This window comes from Heliangelus exortis, chromosome 13, assembly GCF_036169615.1.
Source record: "Heliangelus exortis chromosome 13, bHelExo1.hap1, whole genome shotgun sequence".
Lineage (NCBI taxonomy): Eukaryota > Metazoa > Chordata > Aves > Apodiformes > Trochilidae > Heliangelus > Heliangelus exortis.
Window position 1 is genome coordinate 3,546,722 of NC_092434.1, and position 27,824 is coordinate 3,574,545.

Genomic DNA, 27,824 nt, shown 5'->3' on the forward strand with positions numbered 1-27,824 from the left:
GCACCTCCACCATTTTTAGGCACAGACCTTAATTTTTGAGGAAGGACCAGAAATAAAAGGTGCAACAACCAACATCTCCTACGGCTTTATGGTCAAACAGTAGTCTCTGTGGTACAGCAGGGAGGTTGGTTATCATATAGCTTCTGTATATTAGAGCTATCCAGTCCAAGATAGCACATTTATTCTTATCAGTTCCCCTCAGGGGAAACACATCTTAAATCTTTGTTGCTTTTCGATAAACTTCGCCTACAATTCCTGACAGTTCCAGACATAAAAAAAAAACCCTCCTTCAACGACACAGTTTAAACCCCAAATGGTTACGACTGAAGGTGTTTTCTTGATCCCCCCTCTTATTTCCCTCCCCTCTCTTCTTTTTAATGTATACTTAAGTTATTTGTTCCCGAAACAAGAACTGAGACTCAAGCTTTTTGAAGCATTTAAAACAAAAACAGTTACCATACCAAAGCACAGCATACAGTGTAAGTTTCAGCTGTAATTTCTCAGCTTTTCCTTTATATAGAGAGCTATATTATGGTGGACTGTGCAGAATTCTTCCATTCTCCTCCACTCTCAGCAACAGGGGTCAGGGGGAAGGGACTCGGATGCGGAACAGCCCCTGCTGGAGCTGCAGGCGGAAGAGTTTGCAGTTGGCGATCCGCAGAGCCGCGCAGCCCGTGCGGCGGAGGTCGGAGGGGAAGAGGGGTTTAGTGCGCTGCCAGGTCCCCGTGCTCCTTTTAAATTCTCTGACATAGTCATAATTTGTACCTGCAGCCACACGTGCACACACACACACACAAGCAAACAAAAAGATTAAATGCTTAGCCCGTGCTGTAGCTATCACGTTTATCCTCTAATACGGCAAACAGGAACACGAGTTGGTTGAAATGGTTGTCAACAGGAAGCTACAATGACATTCTTTATCCACTTAAACCCAACACAGCTGGAATTCTGCTCTTTCATAGTTTGTGGAAAGCCCTGTTACACACTTATTCTGTACATACAGCCATGAAAGTGTGTAGTTTCCCAAATGTTTTTTACAGTATGTGGCCAAATGCTGAAAGATGTTTGAATATGCACGTTTGTACACATTTATTCAGTTGGGTTTTAGAGCCAAGAGCCACTACTATGTCCAGATGAATCATTGGTCCCACCTGCTTATGGCTGCAAAGTTGGGAGAAAAAACCTCAGGCACTAACATTTTTTCTCATATTTAGAGAAATGCAGTAACTAACATACTCTTCGTTTTGATCTCTTCCAATCTTACAAGCACTAAGCAGCCAAATGCTTACAGCACTGAATTTGCTTCTGAAGAACTCAAATGAATAAAACCAACCTGAACACCTCTGTATGTCCTGCATAATTCCCCTAAAGACAACAGTAACTTAACAGAACATAGCCCCACCCCTTTATTTTACAAATAATAGGTCTCATTAGTGCCACACATTTAAACAACCAGGAAAGACAAGCAACAAGAGATACCAGTTCTAATTCTGACCTGTATCAAGATCTCCAATCACATATATGCTGGCTCCAATGGGCACAGCTCCATACACAAAGGAAGAGCTAGTTGGGATACATAGGTTCTGGTCATTTAGATAAATCCACCTGTAAAAATAATAATTAAAAAGAAATATGTTATTTTTTTATTGAGCACGTTAAAAGAATTTAAGGTTCTTTTTGACCTTACCACATTTGAAGCAAAAACAGAGTGTACAAGCTATTTTGTTATCTAAAAACTGTCAGGAACATTGCCTAGTTCAGGATAGCCTTGGCTTACCCTAGCCAGGAAAAGCATTTGGTTTGGAAAGCTTGGGATACTTTATCCTCAAGTTATTTTACTTCAGAATTGCTTTGCCCATCTCTGTAATCTATCAGGAATAAATTCTTCTTGCAGCCATCCAGGGCAACCTTGTGGAAGAGAGAAGGCATATAACAGAGCCTCTCCTACAATAATTATGCCAAACGATTTTCCCTACAGAGAAAATTTTAGGCAGCTTTGGTTTAAAATCAGTAGAAGCAGAAAAGCATCTAAGTTTGACGTCCATACTAGGGAAAGGAACATTGTTACAGAGCAAGTCCCCTGTGTTCACTTTTAGACTGTTGTAATTTCAACACTACCTCAGCCTGGTCTTTCTCCCAAGTAAAAAGAAGTTTCCATGTTGAAGCCTTTGGAAACCAGGGAAGTACTCACCACCTACCTGGGACACTGATCTAGAGCTGTCACCACCCTCTCTATGGTTCTGAAACAAATTTCTACAAAATGCTGCTGCACTTCTGCAGATGCTGTCACAGTTACTGCCGACCTTTGAAAATTCTGCATTATCTTAAGCTGTGATTCAGAAGTGAGCTTCTCCTCTGGCACTGAAGGAAAAGTCTGCGACAGACCAATTATCTTGGAGAGATCAATTTTGAAAGGCCAAATAAAAAGATTTTTACTCTGCCTGCCATACACTGAGGGATCAAGACTGCAGAAAGCAAGGGAAAGGTCTGTACCTGTCACAAAGGACAACAGATGAACTGAAAACAGAGAAAAGGAGAAATCTTCTGCACTGACTCAGAAACCCTTGCAGAGCAAATCACCTTTCACCACATTTCATTAGCTTCCTCTCCTTAGCGTGGGAAGAGGACACAGTCAGTATTTTTACTGCTTTTTAGCACCAAGTTACCCAGAATTACGAAAGCTGAGTAAGTGGCAGAGAAATGCTGGAAGACTGCAAATTTTTTTGTTTTTTAAAGAGTAAGCACTGGATCATGCTGAAGAAGGGAAAAAAAAACCTAACGAAATTAGATTAGTTTAGTTTAGCTACTCATCAAGTTTGTGCTTGGAAAACATGTGAACTTCAGGGGTTTGTCTGCACTAGCTATTCAGTATTTTGGAATTTAAATAAAAAAGCCCACAACAGTGTGGGACCCAGGCATTTTCCTTCTGCACATCAAGAAAGGACAACATAGAACTATCTGTGGTTGCTTGTGAAAATTAATTCCCAACCTTTCTCAATGCATGTGCTTTAAAAAACAGGCAGAACTTTTCAGGAACACTTACAGCAGCTTTAGCAGTTAGAACTAGGAAGGAACAAAGACAGGAAGGGCAGGGGGTCACGTTTCATCAGAATTTGACTAAGCTCCAGCTTCATGTGGGTTGTGCCTGCTGTTTGAACAGTATGGAAAAAACACCGTGACAAGAAATTCACAATATTCAGGAATTTGAAAACACTCCTTGGAACAACACTCTTACAAACTTCCCTGGGATGGCTCTGCTCAAACCGAATGAGAGCAGCAGCAGAAAGCATTGCTCTGAAAAGGCTCCCTCTCTACTAAAAAAAAAAAAAAAGAAAAGAGGAAAAGGAATGAATCCTTGTTTCTTTTTTTTCAGTCTTAAAGCGATAGGAAAAAAAAAAAAAGCCCATCCATAGTGCTATAATTAACAAGCAGGATGATAACTGTTTTATTTCCAAGCGAACCAATATATTCCAGACATGGCACCTCAAGCTCACACCAGCTGTGAAGGGATGTCTACAAAAAATTAAAATCTTCTCCCTGTTCTTCTCATCTGACAGTGCTATCAGTCAGCCTGTTGGTTTCCTCATTACATTTGCATAAGCACTGTCTTTTAATGAAACTCCTGCACACTAAGTTGAAGAACCTTTCTAATTAGACATACTATGTGACAAGATTATTTAGCTTACTACATACTTACTGCTGAAAGCACAGCCTTACTTATGCAATGTTCCAGCAGCAGAAGTATTTTTAAAGGGTCTTCTACCAAGTATTGCTCCTGAACACGTATCTCACACTTTTATCTCCCTCAGTACCTGCAAATTCTGATAATGCTTTTGAACCAGAAGCTTGTCAGAAGAAGGAAGCAAGCCCACCCCACTCAGAAACCACCAGTGAAAGTCAGCAGTGGTTTACTCAAAGCCAGAGCTCCACCAGCTGTTCTTGCCAAGAATCCTAAAGTAATCTTGTGCTGTTAAGTATGTTCCAACACCCATACTGCAAAGAAAAAGGAGCAGTGCACACAGACACCATCCAATCCCTCCACACATGATGCAAAAAGGCACATTCTAAATTACAAACCCTGGTGGAGGGAAAGACTGACCCAGCAAGGTCTTAGTTGAGATTTCCTGCTCTCTATGGGGAAGAACAACAACACTGGGTTGTTGAGCGAAGGATACCCTTACATCTCCACCTCCTGCTCTGAAATTTTTTAAAATCTATTTTAAGTTTCATTGATATTTGAAAAAAGCAGGACAAAATGCACACAAAGCTCAAAGCCTCTGGAAAAAAGCCTACATCCTGAAAAACCTGATGTACATATCTTCCATCCTCGGTTCACTTAAATTCACTCATGCACTTGACCCTAAAGACAGGCTGACAAAACATGTATTATTTGAAAAATGTGTTACAAAAGCACTTCAAATATGAAAATTATTTTCTACATTATCCTGTCCACATTTCATGTGTATGCTACTATTCTGTCTCACTTCATTTATTTTATTACTTGTTTATACAGTATAGCTTAACAGCAGCCTAATTGTTTATTTTTTAGCATGAAGATCTTAGCATACCCCATGTCTTCAGAAGTCTGTGTCATGGTTAAGAATAACAATTTTGAAAGGCTGTGTATTGTCAGTTACTTTGGAGTACATTACTGTCAAAGTAAGAAATATTAAACAAGTTAAACTTGAGTCCTTTAATGCAATTCAAGCCAGAGTTAGGCAGGTTTGTATGAGTTAGTGTGTTTATATACTGATGTAAGTACATAGGGAGACATAAACACTGAGCAACACCCATAACTCAGATCCTCACAGCCTCTGGATGCCTAGGATGATGCTGGGTCCTGTCTTCTCAGGTAATGAGAGCTGAGACACATGAAAAATGCTGCAGATCACACACATGTGAATTGCTGCACCTTACCTGTAAACCAACAATATGCCATGGCTCAGCTCACAAGACAAGGTTTTTTTTTTATTCAAAGAAAGAGAACATGAGTGAGTTCTGCATTTACTTAAAAACAGCTGGGAAAAGCTCGTTATGAAGGATGAGATACTGATATGTAACCAGTAAAAAAGGACAGATTTTTTGTTTCAGACTGCTAGAATGTACACACTGTGCTTCTGACCCACTGCTGCCAAATGATCTTACAAACATACTCCTTCTCTCTACAAGTATCTCTTAACCCAACACTTTTGGATTTCTGTCAATAATATACACATACACTGTGCACATATTTCAGCTATTTCCAGTTTTATTTTGTCACTTTAACTACAAAAAGAATACGTGCTGTAAAGCCAGAAGGTGCTGATATTCTTCACTAGGGCTTTTTGAGGTTGCTGGTTTGAAAGAAACTAATCACCTATGTTTGCTTCAGAAACTATTGCTGAGGAAATAAACACCCTCATTAATTACAAATTAATTACCTTGTAGCAACTGCATAATGTTTAAGATGAAGAATCAGTCTTTGTATATCACATCAGCTCTGCACTAAGGAACTGAGAAAGAGAGATTGTCCACCAGTGGGAAAATCCACAACATCACTCTTAAGTAATGATGCACAGCAGAGTGTATGCCATGTGGAATTGCTTAACTAATCAAACACACACATCAATATTTAGCAGAAAGTTTTCAGAGACTTGAGAAGCATATAGTTCAAGTTTTCATCTTTCACCCAAAATAATGTGATTTAGATTTGTTTTCTCCTATTTTAGAACCATCCCAGGTAATAAATCTCTCATGTTTTCCAGGGAGTCATCCTGCCTTCATTTGGTATTCATGTGATATTTGTGATGCACAATTACAACTAAATTTCAGATTCAATCTTATTTCAAAGAAGAGTACCAGACAACAAAGTATTTTGTCTCAGTATTTGACAGGCTAACTGCATTTTGAAGAGAAGTCCCTTTATGGCTGTGTTCTCTCTTTTCCACCCCTGGAGGCATCCATCCCACCCAGCACTCTAAGGGTACTGAAATCTGGGGGAACTGCTGGGCCACACGACTTGGAGTGCTAGGAGGTAACACGGTGACACTGCCCCCTCTTCTGGCCAGTGACATCCCCTCTGCCTGCAGAGCTGGAACTTGGGGACTTCATAACCTGGAGAGCAAAAAACTCCACTATTGGTTGCAGAAGCATTGGGGCCTCCTCCCAACCTTCCAAAGAAAACACAACCTGTGCACAGCCTGCACTGCAGAAGCCAATTTATGCCGAGCTCAATTTCTAAGCTCAAATTCTGTGCAGTGGGAGAGCAGAAAGGCAAAGTCTGAACATCTCCACAGCCCTCCCTCCACCTCTGCCTCCTCCAGCTCCTCCAGCACCTCCAGACTGGGACCTCTTGGCTGCTGCCTCCTCTCTGCCTGCACAGCCCTCCCTCCCTCAGGATGCCAGAGCAAGACCTGCAGCATCTGGATTTTTATTGTGACTTCTCTGATATCCCCTAACACCTCTGGGATGCCACCAAGCAAAGATTCCCCTGCACACATCAGAACTCCAGGTGGGCACTGCAGTCAGCAGGTGGCACCAAGGACTCACCTGCAGCACCCAGGCAGATTGCAAAGTGGATGAAAACTCACTCTGTAACAACCAGGAAAACAGGTTTACAGCCACTGGTTCATCATGAGCTAATATTCTATACCAGCTTTTGAAGAACTGGAAATATTTCAGGATAATCAACTAAAAAAGAGCAAGTGGGAGATAAGGGAGCACTTCTTTCCAGAATTCTTTCCCTTTCAAAGACCTCTTTCCAAAAAGGTAATCAGTTTTTAGCATTTCCATGCCCGTAGGGCTATAAAATGCTGCAGAGCATCAGTAGAAAATAGCCTCTCATATCTGTCTGCCTGCTACAGCCACTTCAAAGAATGTTTTTTCTCTCCAGTGTCATTTGTTGATAGCTAGTTGAGATACTGCTTTGATCAACACAGAAGACCTCATCATACAGAAATTAAAATCTCTTTAAATCCACATCATGCAAGGAAATTCTACTATGAACTTACATCTACTATTCTATTTTTGTGTGCTTTTATACAGGTCACAGTCATAAACCAGCCTGGATCTTGTAATACAGTCACGTTAACCTCCTCCACTGTCAACGAGCCTTGAAACACCTGACCAGAGAGTCTTATTTCGTTTATAAAAAAAGAGAAGAAATGGTTCTATTCATGAAAACAAATAAACAAGACACTGGAGGAACCAAAGCTTGTCAGTTATGACTGAAGACTGAGGTGACTATATGCAAAATTCTGTCTAATGTAACATTTTGAATAGTTACCCCATGTAAAAAGGTGGATTCCAATACCAGAGCCAAGAGATAACAAATGAAGTCACCAGAAGTAGATTAAAAACAAACAGAAGATCAGGCATGCAGTGTGCTGAGGAGGCTGCTGAATGGGGAACAGCCTGCATGGGTTCAAAAAGTTATTGGCTATAAAGGCTTGAAACAAAAATGCATGAAACTTTTTATCAATAGCTTAGGAATTACTTAATTAGGAATTACTTAATTCCTAAGCTATCCCTGAAGATGGGGCTGAAGCTCAGAGAAGTGTCCCTGTATATACTTCCATTCCTCCATGAGCACTCCCAGGGAACCTTGGACATGAGCACATGTGGGAGGCAGCAATTCCCTGCACTTGGGGAAACTGCAGGGGAAGAGCCAGGCCAAGTACCTGCATGAGCAAGGTATTTCCCCTGCTCAGGGACACCCCAGACTGAGATGGTGATCCAGGGGTTTAGGTTTGGTGTCTCAGAGGGACCAGCCACTGGAACAGATGGACATTTGGTAACAGGAGCATAAAAAGTAAAAATGAGCGCAGATCTAAGATGCTTTGAACTGCTGGAGCAAGGGAGGGGGGACTGACAGATGAGCAGATAAGGCACAGGTTTTCTCTGGGTTTAGATGCAGCTAATTACCTTTTAAATTCATCATGGTAAAATTCAGATTTGCATGTCACCATCTCACTGGCTTGGCTGTCGTCACGACTTCTGACCCCACCAAATACATAAAGCTCAGAGGCGACTCCACAGGCTACTGCCCCAAACCTGAGAATCCAAGAGAGAAAAAAAGTAATAATAAAATATATCAAAACCATTCCACGTATCTTTCTCAACTTTCTCCTTTTTTTACACTATTCTTTTTGTTTTTATACATTCCCCCCCTTTATGCTCAATGAGTCATTGATAACGAATTGTAAGCACCTAATTCAGACTGTGCTAATGAACAAAACTAAGTATTTAAAATATCAGGAAAAATGTCCAATTGAACTACAGTTTCCACACAACTGAACTTAATTTTGCACCAGGGAAGGATTCCCTGAATCATCAGGAGCATATTTCTACAAAATTCATGTTTATTCATTGGATGCTTACCTTTGCTCAGGCACATGTTAACTACAGGCCACCCACCATGACTCAGGAAGACAAGGGAAAAATCATGGGGCCTTCAGGGATTCATCAGAGAAAGGAAAACTTTCTCTCAGAGTGTTCAAAGAGGTTGTATGCAGCAATCTAGCTTCCCCCCTCCCACTCCATTTTCACTGACCTTCTCTCTTTCAGAGGACAGATTGCTGTCCACTGCTGAGTCCTTGGGTCATAACACTCAACAGACTCAAAGAGTTTCCCATAGGAGCCTCCACCCATTGCATAGATTTTCTTCTTCATAGCTGCATAGCAGCCAATCTTGTGAAAGAAAGAAAAAGTACATCTAAAATTACACAGAAATGCACAGTACTGAGAGCTCAATACTAACTATATGCACAGGGATGGATTTGGGCTGCCTCTACCACTACCATGTCAAACAATGCTGTGCATAAACATTCTCAGCCAGTTTTATTTTGGTACATGAAGAAACTGCTCTCTCTGGTTTCTTTGTTACAGCTTCTACTTGAAGGAAAAGGTTGAAAAACAGATATATATTGGCACTAACTATTCAACAGAAAGTAATGTGATACCACACAAAGCATTTCTTACCTTTCTAACCATGGTCAAGTCTGGCTGCTTGGTCCAGGTTCGACTATAAATATCATAGCTCTCCATAGAGATGAGCTCCTTTTCACCATCCTCACCTCCCAGAATATACAGAATTCCATCTATCTCTACTACACCAAAATTATGTCGTGCCTAAGGAAGATGAATAAAGCCAACACTGTAAAACACAAGTGCCACTGTGAATAAAGCAATACAATCTGCTTTTCAGCATACCTGTCTGCAAAGTGATACTAGTATTATGTTCAATTTTTATTTAAATGGTGAAGTTTTAAGCTCCAGAACAAATTTATTGATCTCTTCAGCTAAGCAAGACAAAGGGTATTAAAAAAGAAAAGAAAAAAAAAAAGAGCAGCAAAAGAGACCCCACAGAAATCTCAGATGAGAGCTTGGCTGTATTTCAGTTTCCATAGTAGTGGTCTCCATGATGAAGCTGTTGCTTTCAGGTCTATAGTAGCAAAACTTGGACCCATTATCTGGGAAAAGACAGCTCTTCTATTTTGTATGTAGGAGCACAGCTCCCCTCTGTCTTACTCATAGTAGGAAGGAAACCTGCTGCATAGTAACCACAAACATGGCCAGAACTGCAGCTTTGCCAAACAAGAGACTGCAATCCTGTGGCAAACAACCACTTCCTAATAAACACCTTATGCTTATTTAAGAAGGTATCTTTAATATATCTGTGTTTTTACATTTCCAAATAATAAGGCATTACTTTTTGATGGAATGCAAATATGAAGAAGGAAACATTCACTCATACCAAATAAATATAAATATAAATATGTGTCTGCAAGCCAAGTTCTGTATGTTGGCCTTGTCCTCTGTTCATCTTTTCTGCACAGTTCAACTCCATGCAAGAGTTTTCTTGTGTACAAAGGAAGCACGTGCATTTTTAGCAGGCAGAATATTAAGTATATTGTATGACTGATTCCATGTGGAATTGGTGAAATTTGTAGTTCAGCTTTTACATTGAGCTCTTCACTAAGAGGTTTGATTTTCCAGATTCAGAAGTCATTATCAGACCACAAGCACAACAAGAGGATACAAACAGAAGGCAGCCTGGAGCAGGATTTTAAGTGTGTAAGATGCAAATGGCTGAAGATTCAGAATAAAATTTTGCAGAACAAAAAGAACATTTTGCCAAAGGAAAAAAAAAAATCAAATCCCAAGAGTTAGATAGTGATCTTGCCTCATTCATTGGTGGTAAGGAACTCCATGAATTGGTATCTGGATCGTATTTCTCTCCAGAGTTTAGTGTTCCCTTGTTTTCGTCCTGACCACCAAGCACAAATAAAAATCCTTCTGTAAAACAAAATGTTATGTGATCTTAAAAACAGGATTCACACCTGTGAGCAAGGCAACATGTTTGGTGAGCTGTATCATGGAATTCAGACCAGTCACAGGTCAAACTCTGGACTGAAGAAGGTAAAGCATGTATTTATACCTGACTCAAGGTATTATGTATTTATACCTGACCACTGTCTTCAACATATTCAGTGATGCAGCAGCTAGAATTTACTTAACACATTAAATACTCCTGAAGAGACAGACGTAGCAGATTACCACAAAATATTGAAGGAATTGTAGTTTTAAGACACCAGGATGACAGGGATTTTCACAGAATAAAATAATGTTTTGGGCAGACAAAGGGGAAGCATGAAATAACCCCAGTGCAGTCAGTCTTTAAGAAACAAAAGTATTATTATTATAATATTATTATTATTGTTATAAACTGTATCTCAGATTTTGAGGCACTGGTAAGTTTTCAATAGTTTTGACTTCACAAATACAAAGCTCCCCTTTACCTGCTGACAACACTCCATGATTGATCCTTGGAATACTCATAGGAGCAAGTTCAATCCAGAGCTGTCTATTGGGGTCATAAAGAGGACACATACAGCGCATCACTGAGGTTGGTTTCCGTGATCTGAACACAGGGCAGGGAGGGAATAAACAAAAACAAAAAGACAAGACAGTTTTACCAGTTCACTGTTAACAACTTGTGGCTGAAATTTGCTTGTTCTGCTTCGAAATTATATTTATAAAGCATTGCATTTCCCTGACAAGGAGAGGACTCCCAAACCAAGAATGTGTAGATTTATTTTTATACAGACTGGAGACATCAAAAAGCTGATGCACTTAATCTGTCCTGTATCTGCCTGTAATGTTTTTTATGAAGGAACTTTGAACTAAGAAGAACTGGTAGAGAGTACCAGTAATGTCCAAGTCAAGGAATCCACAAACTACAAAATGTTATTTATTTTATTACACTTCTATAAAGTGCAAATGTTGAAGTGCTGAATTCATTTCAAAAGGACAAAACCCTCCCTTATATTGTAAGAGGTACTCAGGAAAAGAGATTATTGTGTGTAGCAGGAATTTTCACCTGTCATCTCAGACACAACAATGAGTTTTCTTTGGAACCACCACTATTACAAACAAAACAGTTAAACTACAAGTTCATTATTTTTAAGATGTATTATAGATGCTTTTTGGATCATTAAAAATTGTTTCTCCAATGTTCTGTGCTTATTTTGAGTCAAGTGTGTTCCGTTAAAAAAAATAAAACCCAAAACAGCCAACACTGAACAAACAACAGGCCATACTCCAAGTCTACTGCATGTTGAATGTCAGGAAATTATCACAAAATAACTACTAATTGCTGAATCATTCACTAAGGTATTTTAGGTGTGTCTGACCAACTTAAAACCAAACTCAAATGGTAGACTAGAGCAGCACTTTAGGTGCACATACTCTCTTCACACTGTTGCATCCCCAAACCACCAGATGCTTGTATTTTACTAACTGTGAGGACATGCAGTTCCACTTCATACTTACACTCGTTCTTCTCCACCAACAGTCACAATACACTCTGAGTAGCCCCGGGGCTTGAAGGAGGCCAGCATGGCCTCTCCCTGCTGGGGTGGTGTCAGGGGAATATTGTTGCATTCTTTGACAATCTCCCGTACCAGTGGTTCACTCATCATCTGCTCACGTAAATATGCTGCATCTAAGCCTGAAACCCACACTGCTGACATGACATCCTTCATGTGAACCTACAGAAAGAGAAAAGATGCCAGAAAATCCCCCAGACTTTACAGGACAGCATTAAGGAACTTGTACATACAGGTGCTTTTGTATTTATCAAAAACTTAAGAGGGTGTTTTTGACATCTTGAAGTAACAACCGAATCTACAACACAATGTTATTAAGAAAATGCCTCAATGCTATTAAGAAAATGCCTCAAGTCTTCAAAGTTTCACTACAAATGTGCTGCTTGCTCTCTGTCTACAAAAACAAGATTGTATCATCGAATACCAAAGAGGTTCTTTTTTCTTGAGGCCCATTAAATAATAAAGACAGCAGATGACACATCACAAACACAGCTTCCACCCTTTTACTGCAACACCGCTGTCTGGATTTCAGGTAAAATTCAGGTAACTCTAAAAATGGCAAAATCAGCCCCAGAACAAACAGATCTGTCCCAAGTTCCCACTGATTAGAACAAAGACACCGATTTGGGCCACATTCAGAATATAAACATTTGGATGTCCTGACCTTTCTTGAGTCTGAATCATGAGAAATCCACCTAATCACCGCTTCAAAGACGTATTTTTCATTTCCAACATTGAGCTTTTCCATCGACAGCACTTCTTTCAGTTTTTGAGGAGTCAGTTCCAAGAATTCCTCTGTGCTGCTGACATCTCGAAAGTGAGTTTCCAGATACTCTGAGGCAAGGTAGTGAACATGATGCAAACAATAGTGCAGTGCAAAGTCCCGAATACCAATACAGTTCTCAGCAGCTATGCAACCTTCTAAAAACTCACAGCAGAGAGTTTTTAAGTCTGTAAGCAGCAGGAGATCAGCTGCCTGTACCACATCTTGGATAGTTTCTTCATTTAGCCTGATCTGCAAGAATTAATTTAGAAGTTATAGCTACTGTCACTCCGCATTCATTACACTCATTCTCAGTGGCTGAAAAAATGGGAGCATTAATGCCAGTGTAAAAATTTCAAGAAACTGCTATGACTACTGTACATTTCTAAATTAATACAAGGATGGAAAGGCATTTGCTTGTATCAAGCAGAATTTTTCACCTGAAGTACCATAAAATGACTCATCTACCATGGGAACCTAAATTTAATATCGCTGCAATAAATAAAGAATGTTTTAAAATGCATGTCCAGAAGAGAACTTCAAGCCACATCTGCTTTTTCTTTTTCTGCTGAAAGCTAAAACTCGTTCAGCAGTCTCTGCTCAGGCTACTGGCACAAAGATGTGAAGGGCCATGCTCTAAGTGCACGGGAGGGTCAGTATGGGAGGGTGCTTGATGTACCATAATCAATCTCTGGTGCTATCAAACCAGTTCTCTTCCACAGACTGCATCTTTTATTGAAGGCAGCCACAAATTTTAAAACAAGCATTTGACATGGACTCTGTTAAGGATCCTCCCCCACAATTCCTGCAGAACCTCTTATCTCCAACTCTCATGCACAGCCCCAGAGTGATAAATTACTCTGAGAAAGTTTTATTACAAAGCTTCAAACCTCAATAGGTTAATCTTTCAGATAGCACTGTTAAAACCCAGGTTATTTTCCCAAATAGTTCAATTTCCATCTTTTTTTTTTTAAATACCATACCTGCCCACTGAAGATGTAATCTAGTATCTCTTTCATGATATCAACAGATATCCCTTCCAGTTCAATTTTGTACGTTGAGCCATCATCCTTTGGAGGATTATAATTCAATTTTGTTCTAAAAGAGAAAAGAAAAAAAAAAGTCACAATCTGGGCACTGTTTGCTCTCATTTTTCTGAAGAAGCAAACTCTACCTATGGCTTGCTTGAGCTGTAACAGAGATGTTAAAACCTTACAATATGATGAGAAAACTGTCTCTCTGGAATTAGCACAAAAAGGATGTATGTATGGTCTCTAATTCTGCTCATCACATTTCCCAACAGAACAAATACATCAGCCTTGCAAACTATCCATGGCATCAAAGAGCCAAAGTGACTTTTTTCCCAGCTCCTTCATCACAAAGATTCAAAAACTTCACTCAGAACTTCAAACAGAAGAGCAGCTCTGCTGACAGATGAAACACAAGAATTTGCTTTGATAAAAGTGGAAAAAAACCCAAATAAAGAAACCCCCACAGTTTACCAAGAAAAAAATAATTACAGTGAACAAGCAGATGCAATCAGAATATACACTGGCAGCACAAATATTTGGATTGCATTACCATTTTGTGTAGTTTATGATGTTATCAGCCTAATGCTATGCCTGGCTATAACCAAACTGTGCTCACAGTAGTAGGAAAAAGCCCATGTGCCTGTCAGACAAAATTTAGATATTTATCTACATCAGTGGACACTTCTCATGAGCAATTTCTTTAAATATACCAGGAACAGTTTGATGTGCCTTTGAACAGAATGGAGAGGGACTGAAGGAAAAGATGAAATAATAACAGAGGTTATTATTAATAATAATATAGCAGAAAACTTTGTTTTCCAACATCTGCTAGAGCAAACACTTCTTCCAGGGAAGACAACTTTAGGTATTTAAAAGAGAGCAGTGTCCACCAGTCTAATTAAAACAGCCACAAGGGCAGTAAGATCATTTTGAATATCTTTTTCCATGCTTTAGGCAACAAATACATTATACAAAGACCAGACAACTTGTTTCACTACCTCTATGTATAAACAGCTATCTGCATCTGTATCACAGTGCATTAAAATAAAAGCCTTAAAATAACATTTTTATATTCATTTTAATGTATTCTTAGGTCCAGTCTTTTCATGTGAAAAGTTGTGGCTTTGCTATGCTGCTGGTGTCCAGTTTGTCACCTTCTCCCATTATCCACACACAAACAGGACTCAGCTAAGGGGGGATACTGCTTCACTTACTCATATCAGAACAAATCAGTTCCTCACTAAATAAGACATGACTCACATCAAATAAAATCCTAGTCTATAAGGAGCTATTTTTAAAAGTGTCAATAAGGATGGCAACTTGAATTTGGGAGTTTATTACATCTGTGGTCCTGTTTTCACATTGCTTTTCTGTGCTGCAAGAGATGGGTGGCCAGAGAGCAGAAGACTCTGGGAGGTGACACTGCTGGGCTGGATGAGCTCTGTAGCTAAGCTGCTCCATTCTGTGTACAGCTCCTAGCACAAGTTATAACACCAATAACAACTTCATTTGGATTAGGAAATTGTTTATTTCCTAACATTTATAAGCAGATTAGAAAAATTAAGCCTGTCTTCTCAACAGCCAGTGTGACTTCCAACAAAGCACATGCTGCAATAGCAGACACTGATTTGCAACCTGCCAGCTGAAAACTTCTGAACTGAATGTAAAGCTTGAGCAATCCTGTACATCCTGTGTCCCCACCACACCAACCACCCCCATCTGGAATGGTCAAATACACAGCAGCATCTCCCCAGAACCTGGGCAGTCCAGCACATTGTGGGGCTTAAGACAGATGCAAGGCCTGTAGTAAACAGGTTGCATTCCAGCACTAGTGGGGAGATGAGGGAAAGGACCAGTGCTACATATCACCAACTTTCATCTTAGCATCACCTGTACACACCCAAGCTAAATCACCTCTTGCGTGGACTTTACACTGACACCTCCTAGTAACAAGAAACTGTTGTTCAGAGATGTTGAGTCTTATCAGGCTAGGTGTTCTAATTACTCTGTTTTTTTATAGGCATCAACAGTGGTTAAGCTGAAAAGAAACAAACCAACCACTGATGCAAGCCCAAAAAAAAAAAAAAAAAATCCAATCTGAAAGCAGAAAAATAAGCCTGACAACAAATCGGTTGATTCCAAATATCCAAATACATCCCAGTCCAGACTAAGTCATTGTTGCTGCCATTGGTCTTGAGAAGCAGCAGTTAACCATCTGTCACACAACTTCAATGTGTTAGTTAACAAACTACTAGGTTATTTATTCTGATACAAATATTTCTGTGCTATGACAAGAGAACCATTCCCAAAGGGCAGCTGGAGGTACTTCTTGTCACTCCTGGGAAGTACTGCAGGATGCCTACTGCCTGTTGGGAAAAGGGGAGGGAAAGAACCCCACAAAGCCATACTGTAACTGGGTTTGGGCTGGGAAGGTTCAAGATAGGGAATTGTGAGTCTTATGTGGAAAGCAGGCTGAAGGAGGAGGTGTGTAAGCAGAGGGCCATGCGTCCTCTTGCATCACCCGGCATCAGCTGTCACCTGCCTCCACACCTTGCCAGCAAACCCAGGCCTGGGCACCCTTGTCACAACTCATGCAACAGACAGGAGAAAGTTTCAAAAGCACATTTAATCCCTCTTCAGAGAGGCAGAGCAGACAGCATGCTGTGAATCACTTAATCCTAGTCCTCCATCAAATTTCACTTTAGAAAGTAAGTTTCTAGCTATGCTTAAGCGGAGTTTTCCACTTGATCTTTCTCCCAGGGAGGAGCATTTTCTCTTTCCACCATGCTCTTCCTGATGGCAATTTATTCAGCCCAAAACTTGTGTGGCAGAAAGCTGAAGTGGCAACCAGCAGCCAAGGTGTAGAGATGTGCACGGCTGCTTCAAGCACATGCATATGAAAACTCCCTACTCCTGACAACATTTCTAATTACCTTAAAAGCACTCCAAGTTGCCAAACCTGGACAGAAAAGGCTGCCTCAATCTTCCTTAATTCAGATCAAAGACCAGAACATCAAGATTTAGAAGAAAACAACCCCCCAGCCAACAAGAAAAGCCCCTACCCAGGAACAGAGCACAGCTGAGACACACAGAGCTGGTGGAAACAAATCAGGCCAACTTCTTCATCCTGCTTTCTTAACTGATTTAATTTTGAGCATCTTGACTCCATACATGTTTTAAAAGGAAGTTTTCCATTTTTTAATTAAGATGATAATCCTTGCAAATTGAAATAACTGCCAGTAACATAAATAGTGTTCTATAAATTCATAGCATCCAACTCAACTTCTTGTACTCGCTCAGGAAAACTGCTTGGCACGTACTACACCTTGAGCAAGTGGCCCAAGAACAGCAGGATTGATCTTGTGTTTTCATGCTGTGTGTCTGTGTGACAAATTTAGAATCTGCTCTTCCACATCACTTAAGGAATACAATCCTAATGAGTCATCTCAAATGACACTACATAAGGCAGAATGAGGAAAAAAATTCCTATGCGTCTTCTATATATGCAAGCACAACACGAGCAAGGCAAATCACTAAAATGAAAACAAGGGCTTAAGGACAAATGTTGATACTGCTAGGAGTCACAATTCACATCTAATGGCATAAACCCAACTCAAGTAATTAAAAATTCCCAAACAGATAAATTTAAGACTCTCCACTGTGCTTGTTAAAATGAAGATGGATCTTCCAACTTACTTCCCATTTTAAAACAAAAGAAAAAACCCCATATAAAAGGAAAGGGTCCATGTGGCTGAAAATTTGTCTTTTACCAATGACAGAGTGGAAATTATTAAACAAAAAACAACAAAGAAACAACAAACAAAATGAAGCCCCAAACAAGTAAGTCTGCTACCACTGATAAAGTTGCTTTCCTGAGTGAGTGAGGCATACATGTGGGATTACTTTTATCTGTGAAACCTCTGCCTTATTTATGAACTATTATGAAAAGATAACCCATGTGTTTCTACAATGGTGACATAAGTTTATAAAAAGAACAGCAGTGTAACTCTTGGAATGCTTTAATCCTTTGAGTGCCCTTATACTGATAGCTAAACAGGTAAAGAAAACATCTGTCTGCAAAGATTGTGCCTTTGTTAATGAGAATGCTGTAAACCACATTCACCTCGAGCAAGTTTATGATATTTACTGTAAATAACAATCAAAATATATGGGAAACAAAGGACAGACAGTGTTGGTTTTGATGCTTTGCAACACCAAACTTTTACCTGCTCTCACGTCATGGCACAGCTCACTGACCTACTTAGGCAGCTGCAGCAGGGTGCCAGGAACCAAACTGCAGGAGACAGGGAAACACTTGGCTTTCTGAAAGGAGCTGTCTTTCCAAATGAATGATTTTGCCCCAGATTAACCATAAGAGCAAGTCTCCACAAGCTTTACTAATATTGCCACACTAGCAAACATTTGTACGAGAGTAACAAAGCCATCGTGCCAAACCAAAGAGTAATAAAATTGGGTTTTGATGATATATCCTTTACCTGCACACCAGGGTTTTGGCTTTCTCCAGAAAGCATTAGCAATTTAAAATGAAGTTGTACCTGCAACAAATGTTTCCAGCAAAGACACGCATCAAACCTGAAACATGCTCACGGGGATGACTCAGTCCCCCAGACGACAAGCAAGTAGTTTGAGATTTTGCATTGGTAAGGAGAAAACTTAAAAATTCTGCTTTTGATGCAAAACATAAGGTCAATTTAGTCTCCTCCTGATCTGGGATTCCTTATTTAGGTTTAATTCTTCTGAGTGCAAGTTTTCTGTGTTAAATCTAATTAAGTCCTACTTAAAACTGATCACTTTAATGGTGAAGTTTTTTTCATTTGTCTGCCTTTATCCCTGCAACATTTCTGTGTGCAAGAAACCTTAATAATCACATTATTAAACAGGGCAGACACAAAACCATGATGCAGCAGTTCACTGTTCCCTCTGCCATCCTCCAAAAAGATATTTTACAACCAAATCAGAAGGTTTTCTTTGAGGTCACACCCTGGCCTTTAGCAGCACACATAAAAGAGTTTTCACCCCACCCTGAAAAAGGTGCCAGCTCTCAGAGGATTTTGGCTGTGCCTACTGTGTCTCTCTTCTTAAGATTATCTGTACCTGCAGCTTCAGGTCTCAGGGCAAAGTAGTCCTCCTAACAGCTCAGCACAAAAACCTGCAGAAGTTGCTTTGCTTGGTTGAAGAGAAACAACAACTAGAAAAACTTCCCAATGGTTGAAAAAAAAAATCAGGAAAAAATTTAAATCTTCCCCTCCATAAGAGAACAACTCAATTCCTTCAGCAGCAGCACAGGGGAAGAACACAGGGCTCATGGGCTCTGCTCACTGAAGAGCTTGTTTACCTTGACTATCTGAAGTTACTCTGACTGCACTGAGCTCATCCAGAGCTAGACTGCAATCTGTACTGGAAATCTACCCTCACCCAGCACCTCCTGCCTAAACCTGTGAGTTAGCCCAAGCAGACAGAGCCCAAAGGAGATGAGCACAGTCCCCAGGAACAGACTCTAAGCAGCAGGAAGCACCTGCCAGTCCATTTTACTTTGGGTTGTTTATTTTTTTTTTTTTAGTTAACTTGGAAATCAGCCAACCAACTGTACCAGCTGAACTTACAAAGATGATCTGGCTGCTGGGCACCAGTGGCTTGTGCCATGCACCTTGGATGTGGCACAAAGCACAGCCTGGCCTCAGCCATGTCTGCAGCCCAGGAGACCTGGGTCAGCAGTCAGCTCTGCAGCTCACTGCATGGAGTTTGGGGTTTTATCTTTCTGTGTTTTGAAAAGGTAGAGAACAAACTATCCAACACCCACTCCTGAACAAGCAGCAGGCCAGCTCTCACAGAACTCCAAGCATCCTTTAAGTACCTAAGTCTGTATCATATTTATGTCATTCCTGTGCTACACACAAAACTCAAGTTCACTCACTAAATCATGAGATTTCCTGTCCACATCGGTTGAAAATTTAGTTTTCTACTAAACAGCAGTGTTACACTTATTGGGTAGCAAGCTGGAATGAGAACTTCCTCAGAAAAGCAACAGAAGACATTTCTGGAATACAGCTTTAAACCAAGAAATTCATTCTCTCTTACTTGAAAATGCATCTTTCAAATTAACTCAGGTTTTAAACTTGTTGGAAATGCTTTTTTTTCAGGAGGAACAAATGCTGGATGATATCCATGCTGTTAAATTTACCATTGAATATATTTAAGAAATGCAATGCTGTGTAGCATGCCTCTAACAATCCAAACTCTCCCATGACTTACTCAAATCATATTTGGAAAACACCAAAGAACCTGTTGAGAAAATTTTATTTAATCAGGTTTTTATACCTCACTTATCCTTATAGAACATGTGAGACAGAAGCAGTAGGCAGAGAAAGATTTTCATAATCACTGGTAAGTATGAAGTTAAATGAACAACACTGCAAGTGCTGGAGCAGCACTGTGGGACAGCTAAAGGATGAGACAAGTTCTGTGTTTCTTTGGGAGCCTAATGGAGGAAGGCACCAGAACTCTGGACATGCCAAGAGCTGGAAAATGGAGATCTGCAAGACTATCACCAAAAGTGATGACACAGCCATGAGGAAGAAGGAACAAGGAGCCTGGATTTCACCAGCACAAGAAAGCAAAGCCAAGAGTCTACAATTCAGAGTACTAACCATGTCTGTAGACAATAACAAGAGCTGTAGGCAGCTTAAAGTCATTCAGGAGATGTAAACCAATGAGCCTGAGGACATAAACCAGCCACTAACTACATGGTATTAAGAATGCATTTCCTTGACAGGCAACAAGCAATTTTGGAGCTGTCCGTAACATTGATTTTTTTGTTCTGTTCTGTTTTCTTGGAAATATTAAGCAGTGGTGTAGATAAAATATGGGAGACAAATAGGAAACTGGAAAGTCCCCTATGAACAGGTAGCATTACACTGCTCAGGACAGAGAAAAAGCTTTCTACCATACATGAAATAAGAGGTCTGACACTGACTGAACCATTTCTTTAAAACCATTAGTTACTTGTGTCAGCCCACACAAGGAGGAAGTTCCTTTTGTAACTGCAGCTGAGACAAATGCACACAGAACAGGTTCAAAGAAAAAAACAAACAAAACACAACAAAAAAAACCCCACAAAACAAACAAAAAACCCCAAGCAAAACACAAATCAAGGAGTCCAGACTCAACAACTCCAGATCTTTCTTCAGACAGGAGCTGGTTCAGAACAGCCTTGCTCCAGCAACAAAATACACTTTAAAGCAAGCAAGAAAAATGACTGATGATTTTAATAAGGAAACTTTTGTGATGCAAGGCAATTAATGCAGGTGTAAAGGCAACCTAGAGTACAAATCACCCAGACACCCCAAGCACTTCCATCCTGCCACACCTCCTTCCACCCCAACTCGCCCCTTACCTCGGGCAGGCAGATGAACTGCACTTCTCCAGAGAAAGGCCAAGATGTTTCATCTCAGCCTCTCCTGCAGAAACAAGATGCTGTGATTTCCAGTTCTCCCTCCTCCTGATGTGTAGGAGCAACCCAACTGTATTTTCTTACTATTTTGAGCTGGGTAAGAGACTTACTGCTTCCTCCCTTCAGGCCATCTTTAGGGGCTTGTTGGAGCAGGAATATGATTAACAACTCTGCATTCAAGCCCGGTATAGTGAGTTTTAAATCTCTTTTTTAAACCAGAAGCTTTTAACATGCCTTTATTACTGCTGGATCTCAACTACTTATCCCAACACAACATGCATTTAGGCACTTCTGAGCTATGCCAGGTAGAGTGTCTCTGGAGAGGCAACTGGTTTGATTTATTGCTTCTGTAGGCTACAGAGACTTTACAACTCAGTTATCACAAGTAACATTTTAGCTTTATTAAAAAAGACAACAAACCAACCAACAAAACAAAACAAACAAAAAAACCCACATAAAAATTTAACAAAACTATGCCTAATTTAACAAACAGCTTTAGAAGTCTGGAAGAAAATTGTCTGATTTATTCCCAGCTTCCTAATGCCAGGGCAGGCAACTAAGTTCCCAGGAAACTGCCAGAAGCAAACTTCCAATAAGAAAACTTAATGATGACAGAGCTTTAGATCCCTCCTTGATTGAGCAGCTACCACAACACTGCCCTGCACACCCAGTGAAGAGGGAGCAAGACCTGGCACAAGCACAGCGTCGTTGGGCTAAGCCAGCAGGAGAGCACAGGGGCTTGGCAACAAACACCTCCCAGCTTCAGCTGTACCCATGGCTTCAGTACTAGTCACAGACAGAAGTTTTAAAACACTCTAAAAGCTCTCTATAAACATCAATAAAAAACAAGCAGGTATCAGGAAATAAGCAGCAGAAGCCACTGGAAAGCACTGGCTTCTACCTTGCATTGCTCTGTAATATTTATTGTCTCAAGAAGAGTAACAAAACCTGCCAAGTCACACCTCTTCAGCAGAACTGATGTCCTGCTCTGCTTTCCACACCAGCACCCAGGGATGCTCACAGACATGGTTACACCAGGACAGTGTCTCAGCAGGCTGCCTTCTCAAACTGCTCCAAGTGCCAGCAGGCAGAGCAAAGGACAGGAGTTCAGTGACAGTGGCCACCTCCCACCCCATTTCCACGGAGACAACTTCAGCACTAGCAGAGAGTTTGAGGTTTCTGTTTGTGTGGCTGTGCAAGGACCCTACAAGGTCTGCAATGATTTAGGGATATCAGAAGGTTGAACAGCACAAAAATGCTGTCAGGTTATTCTGGCCAAAACTTACTTAGAAGCAGCACAGCGGTTTGCAAATAAATGGAAAACACCATGAATTTTATATTTTAATTTTTGTTTGCCTATGCTATGCTTATCTGGAAAAAGATGAAACTATGGTTTCTGGTCGATCACTCAGCTAGAAAAGCCCTAGTGAACAGCACAGAACACATCCACTCATTCACTCAGGTGCCTGAAAACCAAAGACAAAACATTCCAAGGTAACAAACACCTCAATTTCATTGCTAATACAGCAGCACAATCCCTGCAAAACAATTTTATGTTCATTTAAGAATTTTAGCTTAGATACCTTATTTGTTAGGGTAGTTCCCACATGCTCCTTTTGATACAGGCAGGCAGGCAGCTAGCAAAATACTAGGAGCTGCAAGTTTCAGCTGGCCAGGAACAACTCATGCCAGACAGGGACAGATCTGTTCAGATGAGAACATCTGCTGCTCCTGCTGAGGATATCAGGAATACTTGGATCAAATCTATCCTATAAAAGGGTTGTGGATATATGGTACAATTTATGCCAAACTTACTAGTGCAAGTGTGGTTTATTCTGGTGAAGGCACCACCATCCTTTGCACTAGGCTGACAAACTGAACAAATTATACCAGGGCAATAGAACGGGATCTACATTAGGGCAATTGCCAGGACAAAAAAAAGTGCTAAAAGAATTGCAGGCTTCTGGTTCATTTGTTACAGAAGAGAAAATCAAGAGCTAAACTGACTCAAATCTAAGTTCCCTGGGATGCACAGCAACACCACTTTGTCCTATGGCAGTTGCTTCCCGAGGAATCCTGCTTTTCTCAGGCTCAGGAACATACCACAAGATGTTAGAGATATGCAGGAAGACTTCTGCGTTTTTTTAAATGACAGGATTTGCTCCAGGGGCACAGAGAGGGATCAGATAAACCTGCACATACAAGGTAATTCCGTAGGAATTCACACAACTACCCTAGACCTCACTGTCCTCGGAGAGCTACCAGCAACTTGGCATCAAGCAGCTGAGGCAACACCTCAAGAACCAAACTACCACAAAAAAATTAGAAGTCTTGCTGGTGCCACATGCTGAAAATCTATTAATCTATTAAATAAGCAGGCATTTCATTTTTCACTGTCTTGCAGAAGCTAGGCTGTGAAGGAGAAAGGCAGATGGGCCTTGCAATATCATGAACACTTCCACGTGCTTCTGCATCCCCTTCACATCTTTTGAGCTCCCCCCACTGAAGCTGCCATTTTGCCATTTTTAAATTGCATGGACAATCCAGCTGCCAAATAACTTGAGGGAAGCCACATCACTATAATTTACAAGTGTCCTACTCATAACCAGCTGAAGAGCTCCATGCAAAACTAAAAAACAGGTAACACTGTGGCTGCAAAACTCCTTCAGCACGCAGACTCTGCTCACACCCAGCCACCCCCTCAGAAAGTCCATGCCTACTTATTTTCCTACTCACACCCTAAACCAAGCATTCATGCAAACTCTGCACAGCTTCTGAACTCGCCCACCAACTTGCCCACAGCCACAATACCTAATGACACAACCAGGTACAGAAAACACCACACCAACTTATACTGACACTGCTCCACTGCCAAGTATCACGTTATCTACTAATTTCCACCCTCCCCCCCCCCCAAGTTTTACTGATGAAATTAGTGAATGGATTTGCCTGAGCTTTATATTGGAATTTTTCAAAAGAAAACAACCCAAATCAATTGGCATCCAGAGAGTGTAACAGCCTCTGTTAGCAGAGCACACGTTGGAATCATCTACCCTTAAAATAGAGAGATTAAATTCTTGAGACACTCTTTACCTAGAAACCTGAAACCGTCATTTTATATGAAAAAACAACACCCAACATAAATAGGACTTGCTTAGATTAGGTACAGGCTGGAGATTAATTTTATCTCCAGGAAGAGTCACTGAAACATGACTTCTGGCTGGAGACATAATGCTCCATCATTGGCATGCTCCATCAGTTCAACCCAGTGTGAAGAGCATAAACAGAGAGACAGGCAGCAGGTAAAAATTAGGCAGAGGTAGGTGATACAAATGCATTTCTTAATGTGCCATAATAGAATTAGGTTCATGTATTTTTGGTTCATTACATCTTGAGTAAGCTTAAAAAATGAGTAAGCTTAAAAAAACAAAACAAAAAACAACAACTAAATGTAATCATATTTATATATTAATGCAGGTAACCTACTTTCACACATAGTTAATGAGTCTCTTCATGGGATTTGAACCTGAACAATTTTGAGTTTAAAAAGACCACAAGACTAATGAGTACAAGTTTTGTTGTTAATGCAGTTCTGTCTGGTGCTCCAGCTCCCCACAGATGCTTAACTCCTGCTTTCCCAGTATATTTTTCAGAGATTAACAAAATGCAACACTTCAAGATGAAATTTTGAATAGGTACTTCTCTACAGAATAATTTACAATATCTTTTAATTCAGCACTCTTTTTCACTGTAAAAAATGGCACATTTTGTGTAAACTCATCTTCTTATTACAGAAGAACAGTAGTTTTTCTAAGAATATGACCTCATTCCACCTAGAGCAACTCTTCTGAATGCTAATTTCAGATGTGACATAGTCACCTAAAATATCATGACCAAGAACCTAAAAAGCATTCACACCTTTTGAAGACCACTGGATCAATGGCTCCTTTTTATTTCTTGTCTTTCATTTGTCTTTCACCACAGTCTTCCAGAACTGCTTCTCCAGACAAACAGTGAAAAAAAAATCAGTAGCAGTACACACGACCCTTGGTGTAATTTTTGCAAATTCTTGGCCATCTTTCTCCTCTGGGAATTCAATTTCCTACATCAGCTCTGCTAGCTCAGCCAGTGCAGAGAACTGTTAATTTAAGTCTGTCCACAATCAACACCCATTTAGAAGTTAATCACCAACTTCATATTCTATTTATTTTCATATTTCTTTTTGTACTTGAGAATGTCAAAGTTGTACTTACAATGGTCACCTAGAATACCACACTGCCTAAAAGCAGATGATTATACAAGACCAAAGCAGGCTGCACTTTTTTGGAGAGCAGCATGCAGACTCCCCATCCCCACCTACAACAAACATGCAGATTTTATGTCAGCTTCTCAGGAAGCTGCAACTGGAAGGAATGTCAAACCAGTGCAAAAAGTAACCCTGCCTTTAAGTGATACCAAACTGCCTGCTCATACTTGACATATAAGACAATGTCTTTAATATTAAAATGATGGGACTGCCAAATAAAAACCCTTCATAATTAACCACTTGTACGTTTCATCTACCCTCTCTGACATGCAGATGCACACTATACAAATCTTACAGCAGGTGTATACTCTTTTTACTTGATGTCCTTGGACTCATCACCCCTGACCACAATGGAGAAGTTCAAACCACCATCAACTGCTGGACCTTTCATGAATTGGTTTCACTGAAAATAAGAGTCCAGCAGAAGCTGTCTGCAGGGTCACTCCAGGAGAAGCTGTCTGCAGGGTCACCTCAGAAACCATGACTGTGTGGACACAGCTTGTCCTCCCCAACACTCATGGTCAAACTGCACGGTTTTGACAGCACATCTTGCTGATACCCACAGCCCAGAGCAGGCAGCTCTCCTGGCATGGCCAGGCTGTGATACCTCTGGTAATTTCAGAGTTATGTTCCTAGAGTTTGTACAAGCACAGGAGAACCAGAGCTGGGAAAACAAACCAGGATATTCCTTTTTTTTTTTTTTTTTTAACTTAAAAGCTGATGTACTTCAGAATCCATAACCACCCCTGGTGCTGTCTTGCTTAATGACATCGAGAAGAAAAAATAAATGACCCTGAAGTGCTGGCTGGGTGCAGCTGATGGTCCCGAACCCCAGCACCTTCCCCGTGCTGCCCCTTGGCCGAGCATCTCCCTCTCAAGCCTCACAACTTCATTTTATGCTGGGTCGCTTGTTTAGGCCGGGCACTTGGAAGCGTTTGAGTAGCCTGGGACGTTATTCTCCTCTCTCAGCGAGCTAAGGAGCCTTTCACTCCTGAGAAAGGAGCAGAGAAGCAGCGCGGCTCCTCCGGGAAGGGGGTGAGGGCCGAGCCACTGCTCCCCGGGGCGCTGAGGTAAACTCTGGGGAGGCCGCGCTCCCCCGGGGAGGACAGGACAGGACCGAACAGAACAGAACAGAACAGGATCGGATCGGACAGAACAGGACCGGCCCCCGGTCTCCCCCGACCCCTTCGTCCTCAGAGGCCGCCGATCCCGCTCCTTACGTAACCGGAACGGCCCCGCAGCGTTCCCCGCTCCCCCCTGAGGGGCTGCGGGCCGGGTCCCATCCCCGGCGGCTTCCCTGGGAGGCTGGGGGCATCCCCGGCGGTACCTGATGTACGGGCTGGCGGCTGCCAGGATGTTCTTCTGCACCGGGATCTCCTTCCCCTCCAGCACCAGGTGCGCGTCGCAGAACCGGCTCTCCTCACGGAAAGAGCTGAGGGCCCGCAGCAGCCGCGCCGGGTGCTGAGGGTCCGACACAGCGCTCGGCCCCGACATGCTGCCGGGCCTCGCCGAGCCGAGCCGAACCGCGCCGAGTCGAGTCGAGTGGAACCGAGTCGAGTGGAACCGAGTCGAGTCGAGCCGAGCCGAGTCGAGTCGAGCTGAGCCGAGCCGAACCGAACCGCGCCGGGCCGGCCGCCTCAATCAGTGCCCTCACACCATGGCTGCCAGCCCGCCGCTGACATCATCTCCCTGCGCCGCCCCGCCCGGCCGCCGGCCTCCCCCTGCGGGGCGGGAGCGGGGGCGGCCCGGGCAGCCCGGGTACCGCGGGCGGACTGAGTCACCGGACCGGACCGAACCGGACCGGACTGGCGGCCCAGTGCCCGCAGGCACAGGGAAGGGCAGGGCAGGGCGTCGGGGGTGTCTGCTGTGGCTGCGGGTCGGGGAGCCTGAACTCAGCATGGCCTGGGAAATTACAGTTTTCACTCCACCACCACCTCTTGGCCTCTAAAATGTGGCTAAAAATAGCTTTTTGTTTATTTTTCTTCCCCCTCCCCCCCTCCCCCCCTCCTCATGGGCTGGAGGTGAAAATGATAGGCGTTATCATGAGAAAAAATTAAAGGATGAGAGTGGAAAAGAGCAGGACCCGTTTTGGTAACTGCGGTAGTGGATCAAGGGTTGGACTTGATGATCTCTGAGGTCCCTTCCAACCCAGCCTATTCTATGATTCTATGAACATTTACACAACTGCCAGGCAAAAAAAGGCAAAAGATAATTTTCTTTGGGACTGTTCACAAGGTTCTAGGCCATATATTTAATATATATTTAACGTGCTTGGTTGCACATTACGAGCTGACACGATTCCATCAACTGCTGCTTGCTTGGGTAGCATCCTGTCTGGCACTCCAATCCAGACTTGGATTTCTAAGGCTATGGAAAACCCACCAGA

At 41.6% G+C, this 27,824-nt stretch overlaps 1 protein-coding gene across 3 annotated transcripts; it reads right to left on the reverse strand.

Moving 5' to 3' along the window:
• Positions 1–423: 423 nt before the first annotated feature.
• Positions 424–27,125, reverse strand: GAN (gigaxonin). Of its 3 annotated transcripts, XM_071756641.1 has the most exons (11): positions 26,766–27,125; positions 13,614–13,728; positions 12,532–12,882; positions 11,812–12,029; positions 10,779–10,900; positions 10,163–10,275; positions 8,959–9,108; positions 8,531–8,667; positions 7,903–8,031; positions 1,496–1,605; positions 424–765 (listed from the first exon to the last, which is right to left on the reverse strand). In XM_071756641.1, exons 1-11 carry the CDS (start codon positions 26,930–26,932, stop codon positions 584–586), a joined length of 1,794 nt encoding a protein of 597 aa, XP_071612742.1. In that variant the 5' UTR covers positions 26,933–27,125; the 3' UTR covers positions 424–583. The 3 variants fall into 3 exon arrangements, with proteins under 3 accessions (XP_071612742.1, XP_071612744.1, XP_071612743.1); XM_071756643.1 differs by lacking the exons at positions 424–765; positions 1,496–1,605 and adding an exon at positions 4,814–4,917 and having other exon boundaries at positions 26,766–27,079; XM_071756642.1 differs by lacking the exons at positions 424–765; positions 1,496–1,605 and adding an exon at positions 6,510–6,570 and having other exon boundaries at positions 26,766–27,079.
• Between the last annotated feature and the right edge of the window lie 699 nt (positions 27,126–27,824).